The sequence below is a fragment of the Cyprinodon variegatus genome, unplaced genomic scaffold, assembly GCF_000732505.1.
Source record: "Cyprinodon variegatus isolate N-32 unplaced genomic scaffold, C_variegatus-1.0 Scaffold94, whole genome shotgun sequence".
Taxonomy (NCBI): domain Eukaryota; kingdom Metazoa; phylum Chordata; class Actinopteri; order Cyprinodontiformes; family Cyprinodontidae; genus Cyprinodon; species Cyprinodon variegatus.
In genome coordinates this window covers 463,642-483,806 of record NW_015150547.1, presented here as the reverse complement: position 1 = coordinate 483,806, position 20,165 = coordinate 463,642, and the positions used below count along the sequence as shown (strand labels likewise).

Here is a 20,165-nt window from a genome sequence, read left to right as displayed (position 1 = left end):
ATATTCTGGAGAAATTAAAAGCAGATTCGTATATTTTATGCAACTAATTAATTCATCTCACAGCGAATCACAGTAGAAGTATGTTAAAACAAGGCAACATTAAACTAAAGCATATTGTCTTAATTATACAAACTCAATGAGGAAACTTACCACCATTTCGCTTTTCTTAAACAGGGTCATAAGCAGTGGGTTAAATCTGTGCTAAAGGTGTGAAAGACGATTTTTCTTTGTCAAGATTAATCTGAAAAATTTAAATCCATAAACTCTGAGCGTGATGAGGCCTACAAAACATCAGTCAATCTACTTTGCCTACTGTCAAAAGTGGATTGGCTACTTGTTTGTCAATCAAACATTTTGCGTAAGCAGCAATAGCTGCAAGAACACACCAACAAATTGTAAATATAACTTGCTGTGATAATGCCGGCAGAGACCTTCTTCTTCTTGTGGAGATTTCCTGCTGACTAGAAGCATCCTGGCAGTTTGCTGCCTTTCTAGGTGAAATACAAAATTTCCAGCGGAGGCGTTTCGAGTGTAGAGAAGGCACTGACAGATTCATAATTCAAAGAGAAACGCAATTCAGACAGTAATTGAAACTCACTTTTCTCACCACGGGCGTAAGAGAATTGTATGAGAAGGGAAAAAAAAGGCCTCAGGAGAAGCAGATATATCCCAGAATGCTTTGCGCTGAGAGCTCTCCAAGCATTGTAGGATTTTCTGTAACAGTAACAGCGGCGACTAATAACAAAGATGGTGCAGGCACAGCGCTGTGGAGGAGGAGTTACGTGAAAAACGGGGAACGAAAAGGGATAATTTGTCCGAACGATCAGTTAACTGAGTTTGCTACAAAGTCCACTATATAGTCGCTGCTCTATATAGTGATTGAAGGATTTAAGGGTTAGGGCGGACGTTCAGAAACAGTAAACTTGTATGAGCTGTGAGAACAGCAACTTTTAGACAGAGCGTGCATGAGGAGAAATGGGCTTGTGTATGCTATCGCTCTCGTTTCATGTTGCCTCTCGGGAGCAGGTACAGGTTTGTGCATGTGCATTTTTTATTTTTTTTAATCAAGAGGGCAGGTCTTTTTAAAAATTCGCGAAACTTGTGCATAATACTTTTGAATATATAAATCATGTTTAATAAGTGGAACACTAAGTGGTTTGTTGTTGTAATCACTGTGGTTCCTATCAGCTCCTAGCAGCCCAAAGTTCTCATCCAGTGTTAAACCTAATCAATAATTTATTGATCTTCTGCTTAAGGCCACTTTTAGAAACAAAATGTATCCAGAGCCGAGATTTAAAAGCTATTTATAAGAACAGCCGGGGTGAAAATGTAAATAAGGAACGTATTTTGAGTTAAACTATTTAAAACAACAATGTCTTAAGCATTTTTAATGTAATTGCATCACTTTAAGCAAAATTATCTTACTCAGGAAAACAGTATTGCATATGTGGAGAAAAGTATTGGTTATAGCACCACAAATCATAATGACTTGGGTACTTGTGTGTTTTTTTTCCCTTTATAGCTATTATAAATTAATAGTTTTGAATTTTAGTAAAACAAACTCCCAGACATGAGCGTTTAACTTGGAGAAGAGATTCAGATTCTATTTGCAGTTTCTTTTTTTATACATTTGGCAGTAATGTCACTTATGAAGCATCTGGTTTTAATCTGTGTTTCCAAATACAAAATTTAACAATACAATAAATATGGTAGCCCATTCTCTGACAGCTGCATTTTATTTATATTAGACAAAATGGTGAGTTTCAGCATGGCTAGACAAATGCCATGTCTGTGAAGAATTATCAGAGAGATTTTATGGCCAATTAAACTAAAGTGAGCTCTCAACTTCAACAGTACGGTGTCCATTTTACGTGACAGGTATTCAGATGGATAAAACCCTTCCAGTCAACACAGGAGTTCTCAAACGTTCTGCATTTTTCTTGCCAACATTTTTCTAAACACAAGTTTAGCTAATTCTTTGTTGTTGTATTTTAGGTATAAAATAAAAGTCTAAATTTACACCTGCTTCTGATAGATCTTTAAATTTTTAAACTGAAATGCAATGAGCAACCAAACCCTACTGGAAAGAAAATTAAAAAGCAACAAAGGAACCACATTTATGCATTCCAAACAGGTTTGTTTCTGGTAGATCCCAGAATTTCTCTCTTGTCCATAATAGTTCTAATATCTAAATAAAATCAGTTCCTTAAACATCTACATCTGCAGACATGCATTTACATTTTTAATGTTGAATGAGTTTGGCTTACGTCCTATTGTTACAAATAGATTGGGTCCTTTTCTGGGTATTTTCTGGTTGTATTTGAGTTCCTATGTATTTTTTTTTGTCTACGTTGCCCCCTTGTGTTAGTCTCCTTCCCCTAGCTCGCGTCTAGATCCTTCTGTTCACACCTGCTCACAATTATTTGATTACTCCATTCTTTGTTCTGTTTGGCATTTATACTCCTCCCCTTCATTTAGTGTTTGCGGGATTGTCTTCATTCCCTCCTTAACCGATGTGTTCCCCTTTGTTCTGGATTCTGTGTTCCTTGATCAGTTATTTTTGGATTTATGCTTCTGTTGTCTCCACTCATTAAATATACAAGAGACCACCTCATCTTCCGTCTCTGCATTTGGGTCCTCTACAAACCTCCACCCAACCTGACAAGTATGAGCGGCCATCTGCCGAGGCCAACTGGGGTTCAAGGAGACAGAAGCAGACAAACGGAAAGAATCAGAGATACAAAAGGCAATTGTCAACCCGCTCCACAGGCGGCCCCATCCAGGAGACACAGCCAGGTAGATGAGCTGCAAGCCAGCTCCCATGTCAGAGGATGAAACGAGCACATCCAGCCATTCACAGTCAGAAAAACAGGATTACACTGAAAAACAGGCCAAGCTCCACCATCTATAAACAAAGATGTTGATGGCAGCAGCACAGCTGATATTTCTCTGCAGGATGGTGTCACAGCTACACTGCAAAAACAATCCAGAAATAAGTAAAAAATGGCTTAAATTAAGTATATTTAGCCTTAATTTGAGCAGGTAAATAAGATGATTTGCCAATGGAATGAGTATTTTTACCCTTAAAATAAGATAGTTAGATAATATTTACTTGAAATAAGACGATAAAATTGTTTTTTCTTATTTTAAAAGGAAATTGTCTTGTTCCATTGGCAAAGTGTCTTACTTACCCCCTCAAATCAAGGAAAAACACACTTATTTTAAGAAAAAATAACTTATTGAGATTTCTATTTTTTGCAGTGTAAACAGGAACAGACCAGATGAAGCTACCACGAGAAAAAGCAGAGAAACCATAAAGTTAGTGATTGGCAGAATGGGAGAATAGAGATAGAATGATAAAAAAGGGGTCCTTATGTCCTCCAGAAGTCTAAGCCTATAGAAGCATAAATACAGAGATAGCTCAGGATAACCCCCAGCCAGTCTAACAACAAGCTTTATCAAAAAGGAAAGTTTTAAGCCTTGCTTTAAAAGTAGACAGCATGTCTGCCTCATGGACTAAAACTAATACAGTTTGTTCCACAGGAGAGGAGCCTGATAACTAAAGTATCTGCCTCCCGTTCAACTTTTAGCAATTCTAGGAACCACTGCAGACTGAGAGTGAAGTGCTCTGTTAGGAACATAAGGAACAATCATATTTCTAAGATGGAGCTTGGTCATTTAAGGCTTTATATGTGAGAAGGAGGATTTTAAATTAGATTCTGGATTTAACAGGAAGCCAATGAAGAGAAGCCAGGATAGGAGAGATATGATCTCTCTTTTTAATTTTCAACAGAACTCTGGCTGCAGCATTTTGGATCAGCTGAAGGCTTTTAACTCCAGTTTGTGGAATTCTTGATAGTACCGAATTAGGACTCCCCTTTTTTTTTATCCAACATAGGGCGACCGAAGTAGGCTTTAGGCTGGCCAACTGTCCCTCCACCACTGAGTTGTTTTGGCACGTCAGACCCTATTTGCGGAAGCCAAATTGTGGAGTTTTGCTCATCAAAGAGGGTGAGACCACGACTCAATAAAACAAAGAAAGATTGATCTTTGTCTTTGCTAATAAATGCATAACATGTTTGAAGTTTGAAGCCTCTTACTCTCAAGCAAGAGGCTTCTCAAGTGTTGGGACAAAATGTGCTCACAATTCTATACATCACAAGAGAGAGGTGCATCTTAATTAAAACAGGATAAAAATAATCATAGATGAAAAATTTCCACCACATTACCAACAAGATAATCAGTGCTTAATGAGAGCCAGATGGACTAACTGATTTGGAAAACTCAGATATTTGACTGAAAGGCAGCATGGAAAAATGGTTAGTAGAGGTATTTGACATTGTAGCGAAGGGCTCTCTGTTGATTATACTGTATAGTGCTGCAGAAGAGGAAAATCAGCCGAGTCACTAGAGAGTCTTCACTGCTGGGGATTCTGAATACCACTATCTGCAATGTTTCTACTCCATATGTGGTAAATCAGAGACCTTTATTTATCTTCCATTCCATGTTTTAAAGAGACTTGGTTGCTTGAACTGCGTTTCTTATCGTCTGTGTGTAGAGATCTGTGTTCATGGTGTTGTCACTAGTATACATGGATAATATCAGAATAAAATAAAAAGCTTTATTGCCAAGAAGTGTTTTACACTTACAAAAAATTTGGGGATAAAGTGCTAAGCTGCTGGAAAAGCAACGTCATCGTCCACAGTGATGCAAATAAGATGGGCTTTACATGCACAATTTGCACAAAATGCTATTATTAGATTTTTGAGCTCATCGTTTTTGTATTTTTACTTGCAAGCAAGATAAACTGTGAATTCACAAACTCTAAAAAAGATATCTTGCCAGGAGCCAACAGATGCATTAGCCTCAATACAGAAATGTTTCCAACCAATGAAATTATTTGATGTGTACGTGGTCATCCACCAAGTTTTAGCTTGAATACCCTCTATTTCTTTGTGGAAAACAAGAAAAAAATCAAATATGCCTTTTTGTGATGTTTTTGAGTTTGATTCATCAGTTAACTCCGCTTGTTGTTAAACGAATAATGCTGCTACTGCTGCTGTGATTGGCTGAAAACTCAACATGGGAGACAGGTAGCCAATAAGTTCGAAGGATTGTGCTGAATGTTCCTCCCTTTTGCTAACAGATTCTACAGGTGCCTTCCAGATAGATACATGTACTTTAATTTCTACACGCTATCAATCTTTCAGGTTGTTTTCTTCCTCTTTTAAGCTTTATTTAAATATATTATATATAATATAATCGATGAAAAACTGAAATCAAATTCCTATTTTTTAACACCACCTTGGCTACTAAAGTTGATTCAGATTCTCAAGGAATCTCTCTCTCTCAAGGAAGGTGTTGGTAGAAACCTTTCTAGCATCAGTAGTACTGTAGTACTTCATCATTAATCAACAGCTATGATGGAAGACAACCAGAACTGGAGTAGGAATAAATAAAAAACAACTAATATAAAACTTCCTCAGCTCAACCCAATCAACCAGAGAAAACCAACGATAAATCAAAGCTTGAGCTGCTCATTCTTGTTTAAACATTGTTAAAGTTTTACCATTCACTGCTATAACAGATCACGTTGTACTAAGACCAGTGAGAACCTTTACAAGTTCACATTGCTAAAAATGATCAAATACATTTTTCAAATGAAAATGACATTCATGCCCATGATGATAGCATGAAAAAGTCTGTCCAGAACCCAAACTGGGCCGTATCTGAACCAAGCAAACATTTAAAAATCCTTTCTGTGTTGTTAAATCAGGCAAACAACCTTTGTCTCAAGTACTCAGTGAAGAAAGCTAAATCAATAACATGTTTTTGCCTGTTAAATGATTCAATTTAAATTATTTGGAAATACTTAAGTAAACTTCATCTGTAAAGACGCTTGAAAGTGTGAAATATTCACAGCCAGTGACATGTGGCAATAGGTTAACAGTCAAGAGCTGAATATGACTTCAGAGGCGACAGATATTAAATAAAGAAACGTGTATGTTCCATTAGAGCTCTTTGGGTTGGTGATTATAGAGACTTTGACACAATGTGTCTGGATTAATGGTAACTAAGGGAATTGGGAGAGCACGACTATGGAAAGGAGAAGTTTGTCTGCTCTATCAATCATGCTTCTGGTATGTTTCTAGGGGCCTTTCTGCCTGAGAAAGAGGAGGAGCTAAAAACAGGCTGAGTTATGAATTTATCAGGCAAAGAATGAGGGTTAGGGGGTTTTAAAAAAATCCTGAAAAAGGAAAATGGTAGCCTGCATGGTTTAAAGTATCAGAGATAGATTCTTGAGAAGGAGCTAGAAGGAGAAAAGGGACACATTGGATAAAAAAAAGGGTTTTGAGGCATTTGGTGGTAATGAGGTCTGATTGGAGTCCAAGAAAAACAGAGAAAAATAAGGTATTTGGTTTAAAGAGGTGGGCAACAACATCAAAAGCTCTTCAGGCTCTCCAGAATCCTGAGGTTGCATGTTCTCCCGCTAGCTACAGGAGTTGTTACATAACTGGTAAAAACTGCTGACTAATAATAATATTATATCCTCTGCCTGCCAGAACCAGCAGTCCATTGTCAGATGTCTCATCTCCACAGAGATAACAGAGGCTTAGATTAATTTGGTTGTGGTTAATAACTGCTCTGGCGGCATCCCTTTCCCTTAATGCATCACTTTTCCATCCCCTCGTCTTTTCTTGGGAGGCACAGCAAATTGGGCTATAATGCATTAGGGCAGTATTACATGTTCGTTTTGTTGGAAAACAGCTGAATTAAATACTCTTTTCCAAGAAGAAATTAACTGATCTCTTATAGGATCTTTAGTGTTTTGCAGTTTGAGCATTTGTGTTGACATCCAGCACAACTTCAGTGTTTTTTTGCATGCTACTATAATATACCATGAACATACATGAATACCATATTTCAGTGTCTAAGCATAAAAAGCTGTGAAATATCGAAAAGGACTGAAAGGATCGAAAAGGTCATCCAGGTCATAGTTGTTAGGTTCAAAAATGTAAGTTTGTAAAAGAGAAACTGAGTCCACACAGGAAAGAGATTCAAACAACTCCTGCAGGAGTGGAAAAAGCCCAACCCAACTTCCAGCTCTTTCTTCGACCCCCCTCCTGCAGTTGTCTTTTATTAACAGAACATAACACATGGTTACAAAACAGTATTGTTCTGACAGAACAATTGATGAGTTCATAAGACAGGATACTCCACTAACTGAATCACAACGCAGGGTGGTCTCCTCCTGACTGAATCACAAGACAGAGTGGAGCATCTCCTTGCTCCAATGTTTTATAAGCACACACACACATTAATTTTATAATCATCATTGAATAAACCTAACAATAGTCATTCCAAAAAATGGCTTAGAAATGTAAGTGCAGGAAATGGTAGCTCTACAAAGTCGATTAATCCAATCCATCCTTTTTTCCATCAGGCTTATCCCTATCAGGGTCAAGAAGGGGGCTGGTGCCTATCAGCTGTGAGGCAGGGAACAAACAACCATTAACACATACACCCAATTAAAGGAAAATTCTGGTTTTTAACACTTTTAGCCCATTTTCTGTAGTGTCCAGGATGAAATCGAATGATCGACACCAAAATTTTGACAATTGGTCCTGTCTCTGCTATTTGGCTCATGCAGAATCCCCCCCTGGCTGCTTCAGAGTGGCTTCCATAGTGCATGTCCGATAATGTCCTTAAAACAACCTTAAACGTTCTTTTTTTAAAATATGCTACTCACCGGGTCGTCAGCGCTGTTCAATGACGTTCCAAAAAAAGTTTCGTAAAGAAAAAACATTCCTGTAGTGTTTTATTTAGCATTTTGTAAATCCCATTGAGTTCTGTTGGAATAGTCAATATCCCTCCGCCACCGGAAACGGAAATGGGGCCTGTTTACGCTTAGTTGTAGTCTTTTCGCAAGGCCCAAGTGTTCCTGCTTCACTCTGTGTACTCCGACGTCGAGGTGCTAACGTCTCTGTTAAACACTTTAAAAAACTCTGAAAATGGAATACGAAAGGTGGATTCTTGAGGAGGACATATTGGACTTTGAGTTTGACGGTAGAGGATACCGTCGCCAACTAGTGGTCTGGAGTGTGCAACGCTTCAGATTCGAACGGGAAGCGGAAGTTTATAAGCGGTTGTGATGTATCGAAAAAAAATAGTTCTGGGATTTACAAAATGCTAAATAAAACAAGACAGGAACGGTTTTTCTTCATGAAACTTTTTTTGGAACCTCATTGAACAGCGCTGACGACCAGGTGAGTAGCATATTTTAAAAAAAGAACGTTTAAGGTTGTTTTAAGGACATTATCGGACATGCACTATGGAAGCCATTCTGAAGCAGCCAGGGGGGGATTCTGCATGAGCCAAATAGCAGAGACAGGACCAATTGTCAAAATTTTGGTGTTGATCATTCGATTTCATCCTGGACACTACAGAAAATGGGCTAAAAGTGTTAAAAACCGGAATTTTCCTTTAACCTAACAGTCATGTTTATGGACTATGAGAGGAAGGATAGAATCCACACATGCTCAGGGAGAACATGCAAACCCGGAGACCCCGGGCCAGGAATCAAACCCAGAACCTTCTTGCTGCAAGGCAGCAGTGCTACCCACTGCACAGCCCGCATGCTCTACAAAGTTTAGGATAAATATGCATGCAACACATTTCAAAATTGTATTTCTAAAAACAACAAAGACAGCTGATAGAATGTACTGTTTATAACTTTCTATATTATATTTTGTGTTGCTCTAGGGCACAGAATCCTAATAAATGACACTGATGTTGGTGTTTGGAACAAGAATGTTTTTGCTGGATGAAGGAGAGACTTTAACATTCAGCTTCCAGTTCCCTTCAAGGCTCGGCTTGTAGCTATTGGTTTCATGTAATATCCTCCAGCTTTAGTCTTCACTCAGGCAGAAGGAAAAATAAAGAAATTTAAGTTTTCTTTGGAGAAACCCAAAATCCAGTCTTTGACTTTCCAGCATGCTGTTGATGGTGGATGGATAATGTAGCATATGTGGAGGTGCTTCCCACAGGTCACCACTGCCCCATAGCCATGGAGAGGTCAAGCTGATGCACATCTGGCATTTCCTGCTTCCTCTCCTCCATATGCCCCCAAGTTCTACTCACTCACACGCTGAGGAACACACATAAACATCTGCGCCTCTGTGGAGTTCATTTTTATCAGCAAGAGAATGAAGTCACCCACGGAATGTGAACATTTAAACAGGTATGGCTGCTCCATAATGTTTCCATCAAGCAGTAAAACCTTCCAGCTGGCATGGACCACAGAGGAGATAGAGAAGAAGGGGACAGAGAGGAACGTTCATGAGTGAATGCATAGAGATTAAGAGACTTTAGGGAAGAAAAACTAGAAGGGAAAAACATCAGGGATGAGTAAAAGCGTGGATAACAATGAACAAGAAATGCAACATTTCAGCATCTGCTAAAATTGAATCATGCTTTTTACCCTGCTGATCCTGAGCTGCATAAAATCTAATGTTTGTGTTGATGTGTATGCATATGGGACAGAGTGTCATCATATGGTTTTCATAGCTCTCTGAGGGCTTTCAACCCTCCAGCTACCCCATTCACCCCCAGCTCCCCAACACACACACACCATCCCCACCAGAGTTCCTTTAGATACTCATTTTACCAGCCCCCTCTTCGAAAAGCTCACAATTCCCCTCAATAATTTTCCTCTACGTAGCCTTCCACCCCCTCCTCAGTCCTCTCCAAGTCTGGTTCTCTTTCTGATGCTCAGTCTGAAAGTCTGCTTTGCAGAGGCAAGAACCGGGATTAGATTTAGCACAGGGTTTCTGCTCCGGATATTTACTGACCTCATATATGGAAAAATACATTCCCCCCCATTTGGGACCTGGACAACGGGACTGGACTCAGTTTAATAGGATCTAATTGCTTTTTTTTTTTTTTTTTTTACCTATGTTTTATAAAACATTTAATTGCCAGAAATAGTGACAGTTTGAATGAAGGTTTACAGTGGATGGGGTCTTTATCCGGTGAAGATAATTTTCTGATGCCAATTTTTAAGCTTTCACCTCCAGTATTTCATTAAAAGCCTTTGGTTTGGTTTTAGGGGTCATAAAACTATTTGTTTTCCATCATTGTTAGGATATTTATTTTACAGAGTACTAACATTTTATATGTAAGATTTTGTCCCTCCTTTTGTCATCATTGACAATGTTTGATATCAGAAGGAGCAGCAGCAGGAGCATGTCTCTCTGGTGCTTTTTATCACTGCTGACACTTTGTTTGGCTCCTGGGAGTCAGGGCCAAAGTGTGAGGGAGCAGACAGCCGCTGAAAGTCAGCTGGGTGAGAGTGATGCTATCTGCCACCAGAGGGGATGCCACGCCGTCTTCTTCCAAAAGAAGAACTTCAGGGAGGCAAGGCAGACCTGCATGGATGGAAATGGGACTCTAGTGACGATGCAGACTCAGGAAGCTGCAGGTTTTGTCCATAAACTGCTGTCATCGGCTGGTGTTCAAGGTTCTGGGACTCTTCGCCTTTGGATTGGACTGCACCGTGCTCCACGCCAGTGTTCATCCACAAAACCACTAAGAGGATTCACCTGGGTTGCAGGCAAAGTCTTATGTTTTTCACATTTTTTTTTTTATTATTTATTATACATACATTGTTGTATTGTTGGCTGTTGAGATACATGGCTTTTGCCAATAATAAAAAAATCAGATTTTTTTTCCTGAGGACAGAGATGCTGAGTCGCATTTTGACCAATTTCAGTTTTTATTTATGAGGATTTAGATAAATACAGAAAACAAATGAAAACTGTTTCTGCAGAACCTCCCACAGGACGTCCCATTTTTAACCTCAACATAAATCAGAAACTACTACCCAATTTACGCATCAAAAAAGGTCTTTTACCTTTTTTCTGGTATCGATCATGCTGATAGAAAACTCATCAAAGAAAATTATATAAACATATTTGGTTGGATTTTTACTCTTCTTTTTGTGACTTTTAGGCATTTGATCAGATGATTAATGTACAGGCGATATAAGGGGGGAAATTAGCGTACAAGGAATAGGATTCATTGATTGATGGATCAATGAAAAATCCACTTTAAACAGAGATTAATAGTATTTAAGCATAAGACGTTGCTTCACAAACCATATAAAATAAAACAGGGAAGGTATGTAAAACCTAGAGTATGTTTTTACTAACAGAAATATTTAGAAAGAGCGCATTTAAGTCATTTAAAAGAATGTGTTGCTTGCTGTGGCTTTAAATTGCTTTTATTGGATGTTTTTTTTCAAGTACCTAAACTGATATTTTCTGTGTGAGTTATGAAAAATGTCTTCCTTTCAATCAGGTGATGGTAGCGAAAAACAGCAAGGCCAGTTTATCTATGCTCCTTGCAGAAAACTCTTTTAGCATATCATTAAAAGGACTTTAAAGACCATTAAAACCTCTCTCTATTCCCTGAGCGTTGAAATACGATGGCAGTAAACCAAACTGCCACACCAGATCCTGTTGGACACTGGCATTAATGCCAGTTCGCCAAGCTATGTGCTCCCTGGATGGTTAATGCATTTCTTTCTTTTTATTTTCCAGACTAGCTGGGTATAACTAGGAGATTTTTTTTCTCCATTTTGACCCTTCTGTTACTCCCCCAGTCTGATTTAGTCATTATGCACACTAAAAGAAAAAAAACAGATGTGTCTCTTTGTCTGCAGTTGCAGAAGAATTTAGTTTTAAGGAGTTTTATGACCTGTTTACTATTATTTCCCCTGCATCACAAATCCCTTACTTATGCAAATGTTTTTGCTTATTTTACCTTTGGAGAGAGACAAATTGAAGCATTCCTTCCCTTCATTATTTTAAAGCATCACTTAATACTAAGTAGCTCCCTGCTTGTTTAAATCCTGCCTAGATCACCAGTTTCCAATTTTGTCAAAGCTATGTTTACCTCCATAAATAGGAATAACAAGGGGATAAAAGGGTCATTTTTGTAGATTCTTAACTCCACGGGACTTTCTTGTTTTTTTATTTTATTTTGGCGACACCTAGTGGGGATGAATCTTAAACTTAAAGGAATAGTACACCCAAAACATGATTAGCCTTCATTTTCTACTCACCCCCATGCCGAACAACACTCTGGAGTACTTTTTTGATATCTCAAATGCATCTGGAGATCTGGGAGACTTCTTGCTGTCTGCTGACATTCAAATAATGGAGTTCTACGGTGCCCGAGACAGAAAGGTCCATAAAAGTCCACAAAAAACGTGTCAATATTCCTCCATACTGCTATTCTACGCTTGCATTATCGGCAGAGCAGACGCTGAATGCGCACTTTCATCTGGTTGGTCTGCCGGCTTCCGTAGCGTCGTGAACGTGCGGGCGCGCGCTTTCAGGAAATCCTATACACTACTGTTTATGCTCTAAAAACATTCTAAATGACTTCGTTTCGAGTAAATTCTGGATGCTACCCACTCAGGACACTTGGAATACATTGGACGAGCAGTATGGAGGAATATTGACACGTTTTTTGTGGACTTTTATGGACCTTTCTGTCTCGGGCACCATAGACCTCCATTATTTGAATGTCAGCAGACAGCAAGAAGCCTCCCAGATCTCCAGATGCATTTGAAATATCAAAAAAGTCCTCCAGAGTGTTGTTCAGCATGGGGGTGAGTAGAAAATGAAGGCTAATCATGTTTTGGGTGTACTATTCCTTTAAAGATCAACTGTTCACATCAATGAGATGAGAGTGTCGGAATATCCTTTGCAAAATGCAATTGAATTCATCTATCAGAAAATGAAAATCCAGACAATTTTGTGCTTTAATGCAATGTTAGTTTTCACTACATCTCACAGCCTAAAAAGGAAGAAACCATTAAAAAAAACATAAAGTTGCACCTCTGTTATGTTAGACTTGAAATAAATATCAAATATAGCTCAAATGTAAAACCTCTCATAATTATTTGTTTTTACTCATAAGGTATTTGCTCCTCTCTTCAACAGGAAACCAGGATGGCTCATTCACCAACTGGAACCGTAAAATAATGCCCAACACTTGTGCAGTCCATCGTTGCGTAGCCATGACTGTGCATACGTCCGAGAATGGAGGAGAGAGTGGCGAGAATTTCCGTTGGATCGAGGGTCCCTGTCTTCTTAAACTGGATGGATTTATATGCCAGTACACTTACAGGGGAATGTGTCCCCCCGTGGAGGATGAGGGTTGGGGTCCGGCAGTTTATGAAACCCCATTTCATTTCAAAAGCACCCAACTGACCCATTTGCCCTACGGGTCTGTAGTTGATCTGTCATGTCCTCCAGAAAGCTCAGAGCTAGGTGCACCCTCTAGAGAATCCATGCTGTGTATTGAGAGGGATGACGGCAGAGTAAGCTGGTCCAAAGATCCACCTTTTTGTTCACCCAGTGCAACTAAACCGTATCAGGACTGGTGCAGCAATAACCATAATTGTGAGCAGCACTGTCAGAGCACACACAACTATTACTACTGCTACTGCTCTGATGGCTACACATTGGATAAGGATGGAACGAGCTGCATCCCAGACAAATGGAGCCAAACGAACTCACCTGTGCTGTCAGACTCCGCCTTTGCCACAGAGCAGCCCCACGTCAATCGGATTTGTGTAGATATGGGTTGTGAGTACGACTGCTCAATAACAGCTAGGAACACCCGGTGCACCTGCCCCCCGGGCTACCAAATAGCTTCAGATGGACGCAAGTGTTTGGATGTGGATGAATGCCGACAAGGGCCGTGTCCCCAACTCTGTGTCAACACTCCAGGAACGTTTCACTGCACATGTTTTCCAGGATACCAGCCAGACAGTTCAGACGAATGTGTTGACATAGACGAGTGCCGCGATGAAGGCACCTGTGAGTTCGCCTGTGAAAACGTTGAGGGCTCCTACCTCTGTCTTTGTAATCCAGGATTTGAGTCAAATAGCAATGGCGAATGTATAGATTTAGATGAATGTCAGCATTCAACCTGTGACCAACATTGCATTAACTTGCATGGTTCCTTCAAATGCGACTGTGACAGTGGCTTTGAGCTGAAGGAAGACGGAATTACCTGCCAACCTTCCAGTTACGATGGAGAATATTCTACTATGACCCCTGACCCAAGTCTCTATGATGATCCAGATTTTTACTGGGCCACTCAGGATCCATATTTTAAAGGTGATGGCAACTTTAACATTGATTCATTGACAGATGCCCCTCAAGTACTCACCCCTGATATGGCTCATCAGTCAGATAACCACCTCAGCCAATGGGAGGAGTCTTTACCAGAACAATATCAGACAGTTCCATCCCCAACCCAAATAACGAGAACAGGAAACCATATTGATGATGATGTTCACCCTGGAGGTGGCGAAAACAACAACCGGATGACACCTAAAAAGGCCGATATTTCACCCAGTGAGACTGAAGAGGCTGAGACACCTAAGATAGAGAGTACAGATCAAACAAACACGACAGCGGATAGCTCCTCTGGTGGGAAACGCAAACATGACAAGAGTTGGCTGCTTGTGGCTCTGCTGGTCCCTCTGTGTGTGTTCCTGGTCGTGATGCTTGCTTTGGGAATCGTCTACCTCACCAGTTGTGCAGTAGACAAGAGTCTCAGCTTTGCGGACTGCTATCGCTGGGTGCTCCCTGCAACGCCGCCTGAGAGGAGGGAAGGCAAAACACATGCATGAACTTTATCCTTAAGAATACAACAAAACTATTTCTTTACTTGTTTTTTTTAACATTATTCTTTCTGGTGACAAGATTGCTCACTTAATGTACAATTTCAATTTTGTACCAAGGACTGACTCAAATACTTTCTGTTGCACAGCTTTTGTAAATAGAAGAAAAAAACAAACAAAATGTTTTATTATGTGTTTCTTTCTTTTTTTTTTACTCAAAATAACTCTTATGGTATAAAAGCTTAAGTTAAAGCCAAAATAATCAGAATCAGAAATACTTTAATAATCCCAGAGGGAAATTACTTTTGTTACACGCTCTAGTTACAGTTTTACATGATATATACACACATCCAACTATACAATATAATAAAGATAAAATAATGAGATGCTATTAAGGATGTAACAAAAATTTAATCTCTTTCAAAGCAGGTTAAACTTTCAATGAACATTTAATCAATTATCATGTTTGCATTGGACAATTATTTACAGAGAGGTAGATCAATATTCGCATGACAAAACTAAACAAGAGAAAGGGTGCAAACAATAATCTTATATGAAACTGAGTAATGAAACTATTCCTGGCAGAGTTTTTGCATGATAGAAAGGCGACGTATCGGGATACATGTGTCACAATACGGCTTATCCCAACATACCATACATAAACTGTGATTTTCTGCTTCCTATTCTTGTCTTCTGAAACCACCTTTATTGCAGGACACAGAACAGGACATGCTGACAGCTTGATTAACTCTTCTAATCCATCTCTGCACCGGATTCTTGTACAATTATGGCCGCTAGTGGCATAAAAGTTACATTACGTTGTCACTTTATAACATTAACAAAAGAGATATTTTGCGATTTTTAATATAATGTAGCTCTGTGGAAAACCCCCAATATCTTGTTGTTGCATGGGCGTAGTTTTGCATACGGACCATAGGGACATGTTCCTACCAAAATTTTGGACCGACCTTCTTGTCCCTACCAACAATTAGATGTGAATAACATGTTTATAATTTACGATACAGCTTTGTTGCAGCAGTAGAGGGGATGGAGAATATTGACAGACGAAAACATTTTTTATATATTTTTTACAATGGTATTGTAATGGAATTGGTATAATTCCTACTCTACGTGGGTTGCTCTGTGAGCTAAAGACATCTTTTAGAGTCTCTATATACCAGTTAATGATTAATTGATTACTAAATTTGTTGCCAAATTGCTGTATTAGTATATATATCATATACATGATATGGGTTAAATAGACTAACTATACAATAAATGTATTTGGTGTCCCTTGAATCTATTATTTTGCTTTGTTTCATGATACAGAGAGAATATTTAAAAGATAAGTGTGGGTTTTACCTCTGCACAACTGTCTTTCTTCAAAAGGAAAAAACAGGATAAATCTACAAATAACAGACATATTTAGACTATATTTTGTTAAATAGGCACAGATTTACTTTCTGTCTCAGTCGCTGGTAATTTCAAATGCAGACCTTTTCAAAGTGGAAAAAAGTCATAATTCCTCTGTCATCAGAGCCGATGATGCTTCAAACATTGATAAACAGCATCTAGTGTGTGTAGCGCTTACAACATTTTTACAAATGTAGCAAGAAATGCTGCTTTTCTCTTTAAACAAACTACACCCTGAATTTCAAGTATAAAAAACAGAGCATGCATAATTTTGCATAGGACCAATTACATCAGACCAGTAGTGTCCCTACCAAAGTTGAAATCAAACCCAAGCCCTTGTGTTGTTGCTCTTCTCCGGTTGATGGAGAGCAGCTGAATAATAGCCTATTCGTCGGCTGCACGGCTAACTTCCTGCTGGGGCTTTAAGAGTTATATAAAGGTAAGACAATGCCAGTGGCAATTCACCAGGTTAAACCACATAAGGAAGCAGTCACATTAGTTGTTTTTAATTTTGAGAATGTTGTTGTAAGATGATAGAAGTCTGCTTTGTATCTCAATTCAGCTATCTATGTTTATAATGAAGGAAGATGCCAACAGAGTTATCTGCAGGTAGGACACCAACCTGTTAAAAGGAACCTCACTCAACAAAAAATACTGAACTATTCCTTTAAGAGAAGTTGTACCAACAACTTCCACTAACCATATAAAATGATGAAACTACATAAATCTATAAAGAATAACTATTTATTTTCTCCTTACACGCATCACTTGGAGCAGGTCAGAGATTAGAGATGCCACCGAAAAATCTGTTTGTTAGACATACGGAGCTTTTTCAGCTAAAAATGGCAACAGATTATATGTTTAAACAAGTTTGTATTGTAATGCAAGAAGCCTAAGAAAACATAGTTTGTTCTTCTTTACTAGTTAAAAAATCTGGGCTTCTCAGAGGACCATGACTCCCAGTAACAGGTTAAAATGAACATGTTTTTTTTTTTATTGTACAGACAGAATCAGACTGCAGAGCTTCTACATATCTTGAAATGTTGTTTCTGGCCTCATTATATTAGTAAATAGGTCCATAAATCTTTTTAAACAGAGAGAAGCAGGGAGAGCTGCAGATTTAAAGGTGAAACAGATTTACTGGGAAATGCAACATGCAATAAAATATATCTACAAGTTTACAAGAATGTTTACAAGAAATAAATATATGCTATTCTATAATTTAAATGCATTATATCCTATTTTTTCTGGATGGAATTAAAATTGCTCTTCTAGGGCATTGGAATCGGCTGTTATTACTGTATTTCTTTCTTGCATTGATGCTTTTGGGCCCTATATTTCTAATGCACTAAAAGGCATCTCTCTAACGTCTATAAATATAAATATCAGTGTATTGTGGTCTTGTGTTCTCAAAAATAGGAGAGCATTTAATAAATATATATCCGAACAAATTTTTGGAAATAAGCCTAATGAAAGTGTACCACAGGACATCCCAAATTTATTTTATTTTACTTTGTTTATCAAATTTGGGGGCAGATGTTCATAAAGTTTTGATTTTTTTTTTTTTTTTGTTTCCAAATACTTTGAACGCATCAGCATCCCATAATAGTTTGAAATTTGGCTACCAGGCAACAACCAATCAGAGCTCACTTTTCTCGCCACTTTAATTATCTCTCCTAGTTAGTTCGCAGGTAACGGTCAGCAGACGACAGCAACAACTTTTTTTTCTTTCTAAGTTTGGACTTTTACGTCTTCTTTTCACAAGAGTTGATGCGTCCACGAGACTGTAAGTTTTCCTCTTTTATTGTCTGGTTAATTGAAGAAATAGTGTGTTAGTGCGTCCCATGTTCTAAGTAGCTTGGTATGTTTCTTCATTAAACTGTTTTAATTGTTTGTTTTTGGCACAATAATAACTGTTTTCACCATATCTATCAGTGAAAGTGGGTCAATTTAGCTTAATTGCTTCTAATGTAGTCGTTTACTTTATGTTACGTAAACTGTGGATGACGCATTTAAAGGACATTGGAAAGCTTAAATATCCCGTAATTTCCCCGTTTCCAATGGGGCGTTTAAATGCTGTTGGAATAAACTGGATTTGGCGAAACTTGACACGAATGCTCAGATTTTTTTTCCAGTTACTTATTGTAATTTTTTAATTATGTATTTTGTAGAAACATTAAATCATAAACAGAAGTTTAAAAAGAACTATAAACAATTCTCATCGTATCGAATCGACCATATCGAATGAAACAACAAGTCTGTGCTTCTTTTTATAAAAAAAATGAACATCTTAAGAATGACTTTCGTAGATATTTTAAACAAAGAAAACAGTGTGCTTGTAGGAATAGAACGGTTGTTGTTGACATGAAGTTATAAGTGGTATAGCTCAATATGGCTAATTGACCGAGCTAAAATAGGCTAACCCGTTAGCTAGTGAGCACAGCTAGCCACAGCGCATCATTTACTTTGTTCACCTTAAAAAGATAGTTTCAGCTTTGTGATCAATCAGGTAAAACATCGGTCATTAGACACGCTAACGCTACATAATACTCCCGGCTCGGCACACAGACTCTGCATGATGTTATTACCGTCGTCTGGGCAACCACAATGTTTTAGGTCACGTGGCAACGTTCAGCCAATCATATAGCGCAACGTCGCTGCCATGCGCAAGGGCCGGAGCAAATATGATCAGACATTCCCACCGGAGAAGACCTGGTACCTAAACCTGAACTATAATTTAAGTCGTGAGGTAACGACCAATATGTTCATAACTCTGCAATAAGATATAATTTATTGTAGGAAAACAATAATTTTCGACGAGGATGGGATTCGAACCCACGCGTGCAGAGCACAATGGATTAGCAGTCCATCGCCTTAACCACTCGGCCACCTCGTCAGATGGCGAGCTATATTTTGTGGTCTAAATTAAAACAACAATCATTTAAAAATCGGTGAAAAAAATATGCACAAATATTACACATAATGGGTTGTCTGAATCACTTTTAAAAAAGCATTGTTTTCGCAAAGCTTTGTTTTTTTTTTTCTCTTGATGCCGGTCCACAGACTAGCAGAGGACTCCCTACTTTCTGATTGGTTGGACTTTACGTTTATGAAAAAAATACAACATTGTCATTGGTCAAGAGGCGGGACTAGTGCTGAATGAATACAGGAAGTGGATAGCGTGAGACTGCACTTTGACGTTCGACGCAAACCTTAACAGTTTTGAGGTAACGGATTTTTCAGTTTTATTTACTCCCTTTTCAGTTATAATGAATTAGAAGCCAAACGTATGCACCTGAATGCTATTTTAAATGCATTCTTTTAAAACCAGGATGTGGTGCGTTGTAGTTAAATTTGTTTGTGCTTCACAGTATGCAGTTTTTAGCCGCTAGATGCTAATGGTAACGCTGTTTACCCTGGCGTTTACTTCACATGAACTTTTAGAAGAATTAAGTCCCTATGGATGTTTAAAGGGGTGATAAGAACGGTGATTTTCACAAACAAAAAGCCATTATGAATATTTTTTCCCAGGTTGGAATCTCTGAAAACTTGTGTTTTAACAGCTGGCTTAGAAACCCTTAACTGCTGCATGCGATAAATCTGTTTGCCCCCTTTGTTTGTGCGCTCCTTAATGCTTCTAAAGTACCCTAAAACGAGTTTAAATGTAGAAAAAAAACAAAAAACATTTATCTTGACTGTTAGTAGCTCGAGTAAAGCAAGTAAAAAGTACAAATTCCAGAAGCACATTAAATTGGCCGAATTTTAACACATATGTTTGCGTATCTAATAAATTCGAAACCCGAGCCTTAATGTCTGTGCTTGTATACAGAAAGGAAATCCTTTGCTGCTCAGTTGAGTAAACCTGCATGAAATTAGGCATGGGAAATGTCCATGTGCCAAGCTCTTTCACTTTTGGTTTTTAGTCAAACTGGTTTCAAAGAACATCACTGCAATGTGAGACAATTATTTCATGTTTCACACAGAAAAAAAAACAGCTCACTTAATTCCAGTCTGAAACATATGGAAGAGGATTAGGGTTACTGGAAAA

General features: G+C 38.5%; 2 protein-coding genes and 1 non-coding gene across 4 annotated transcripts in view; 2 read left to right on the top strand and 1 right to left on the bottom strand.

The window, feature by feature from the left end:
* The first annotated feature begins 9,760 nt into the window (after window positions 1-9,760).
* Window positions 9,761-14,864, top strand: cd248 (CD248 molecule). The gene is made up of 2 exons (XM_015373937.1): window positions 9,761-10,612; window positions 13,011-14,864. Exons 1-2 carry the CDS (start codon window positions 10,213-10,215, stop codon window positions 14,711-14,713), a joined length of 2,103 nt encoding a protein of 700 aa, XP_015229423.1. The 5' UTR covers window positions 9,761-10,212; the 3' UTR covers window positions 14,714-14,864.
* Window positions 14,865-17,879: 3,015 nt separating this feature from the next.
* Window positions 17,880-20,165, top strand: part of dpp3 (dipeptidyl-peptidase 3) — a 16,180-nt gene continuing 13,894 nt past the window's right edge. Inside the window, exon 1 of one of the 2 annotated variants that reach the window (XM_015373859.1) lies at window positions 17,880-17,903. The gene's annotated coding sequence lies outside the window, so the exon portion shown is untranslated. Of the gene's footprint in view, window positions 17,904-19,224; window positions 19,345-20,165 lie in introns of those variants that run through there. The other variant, XM_015373858.1, reaches the window with a different exon arrangement.
* On the bottom strand, window positions 18,932-19,013 carry trnas-gcu. Its single transcript has one exon. It is a non-coding gene; the product is annotated as a tRNA-Ser (tRNA).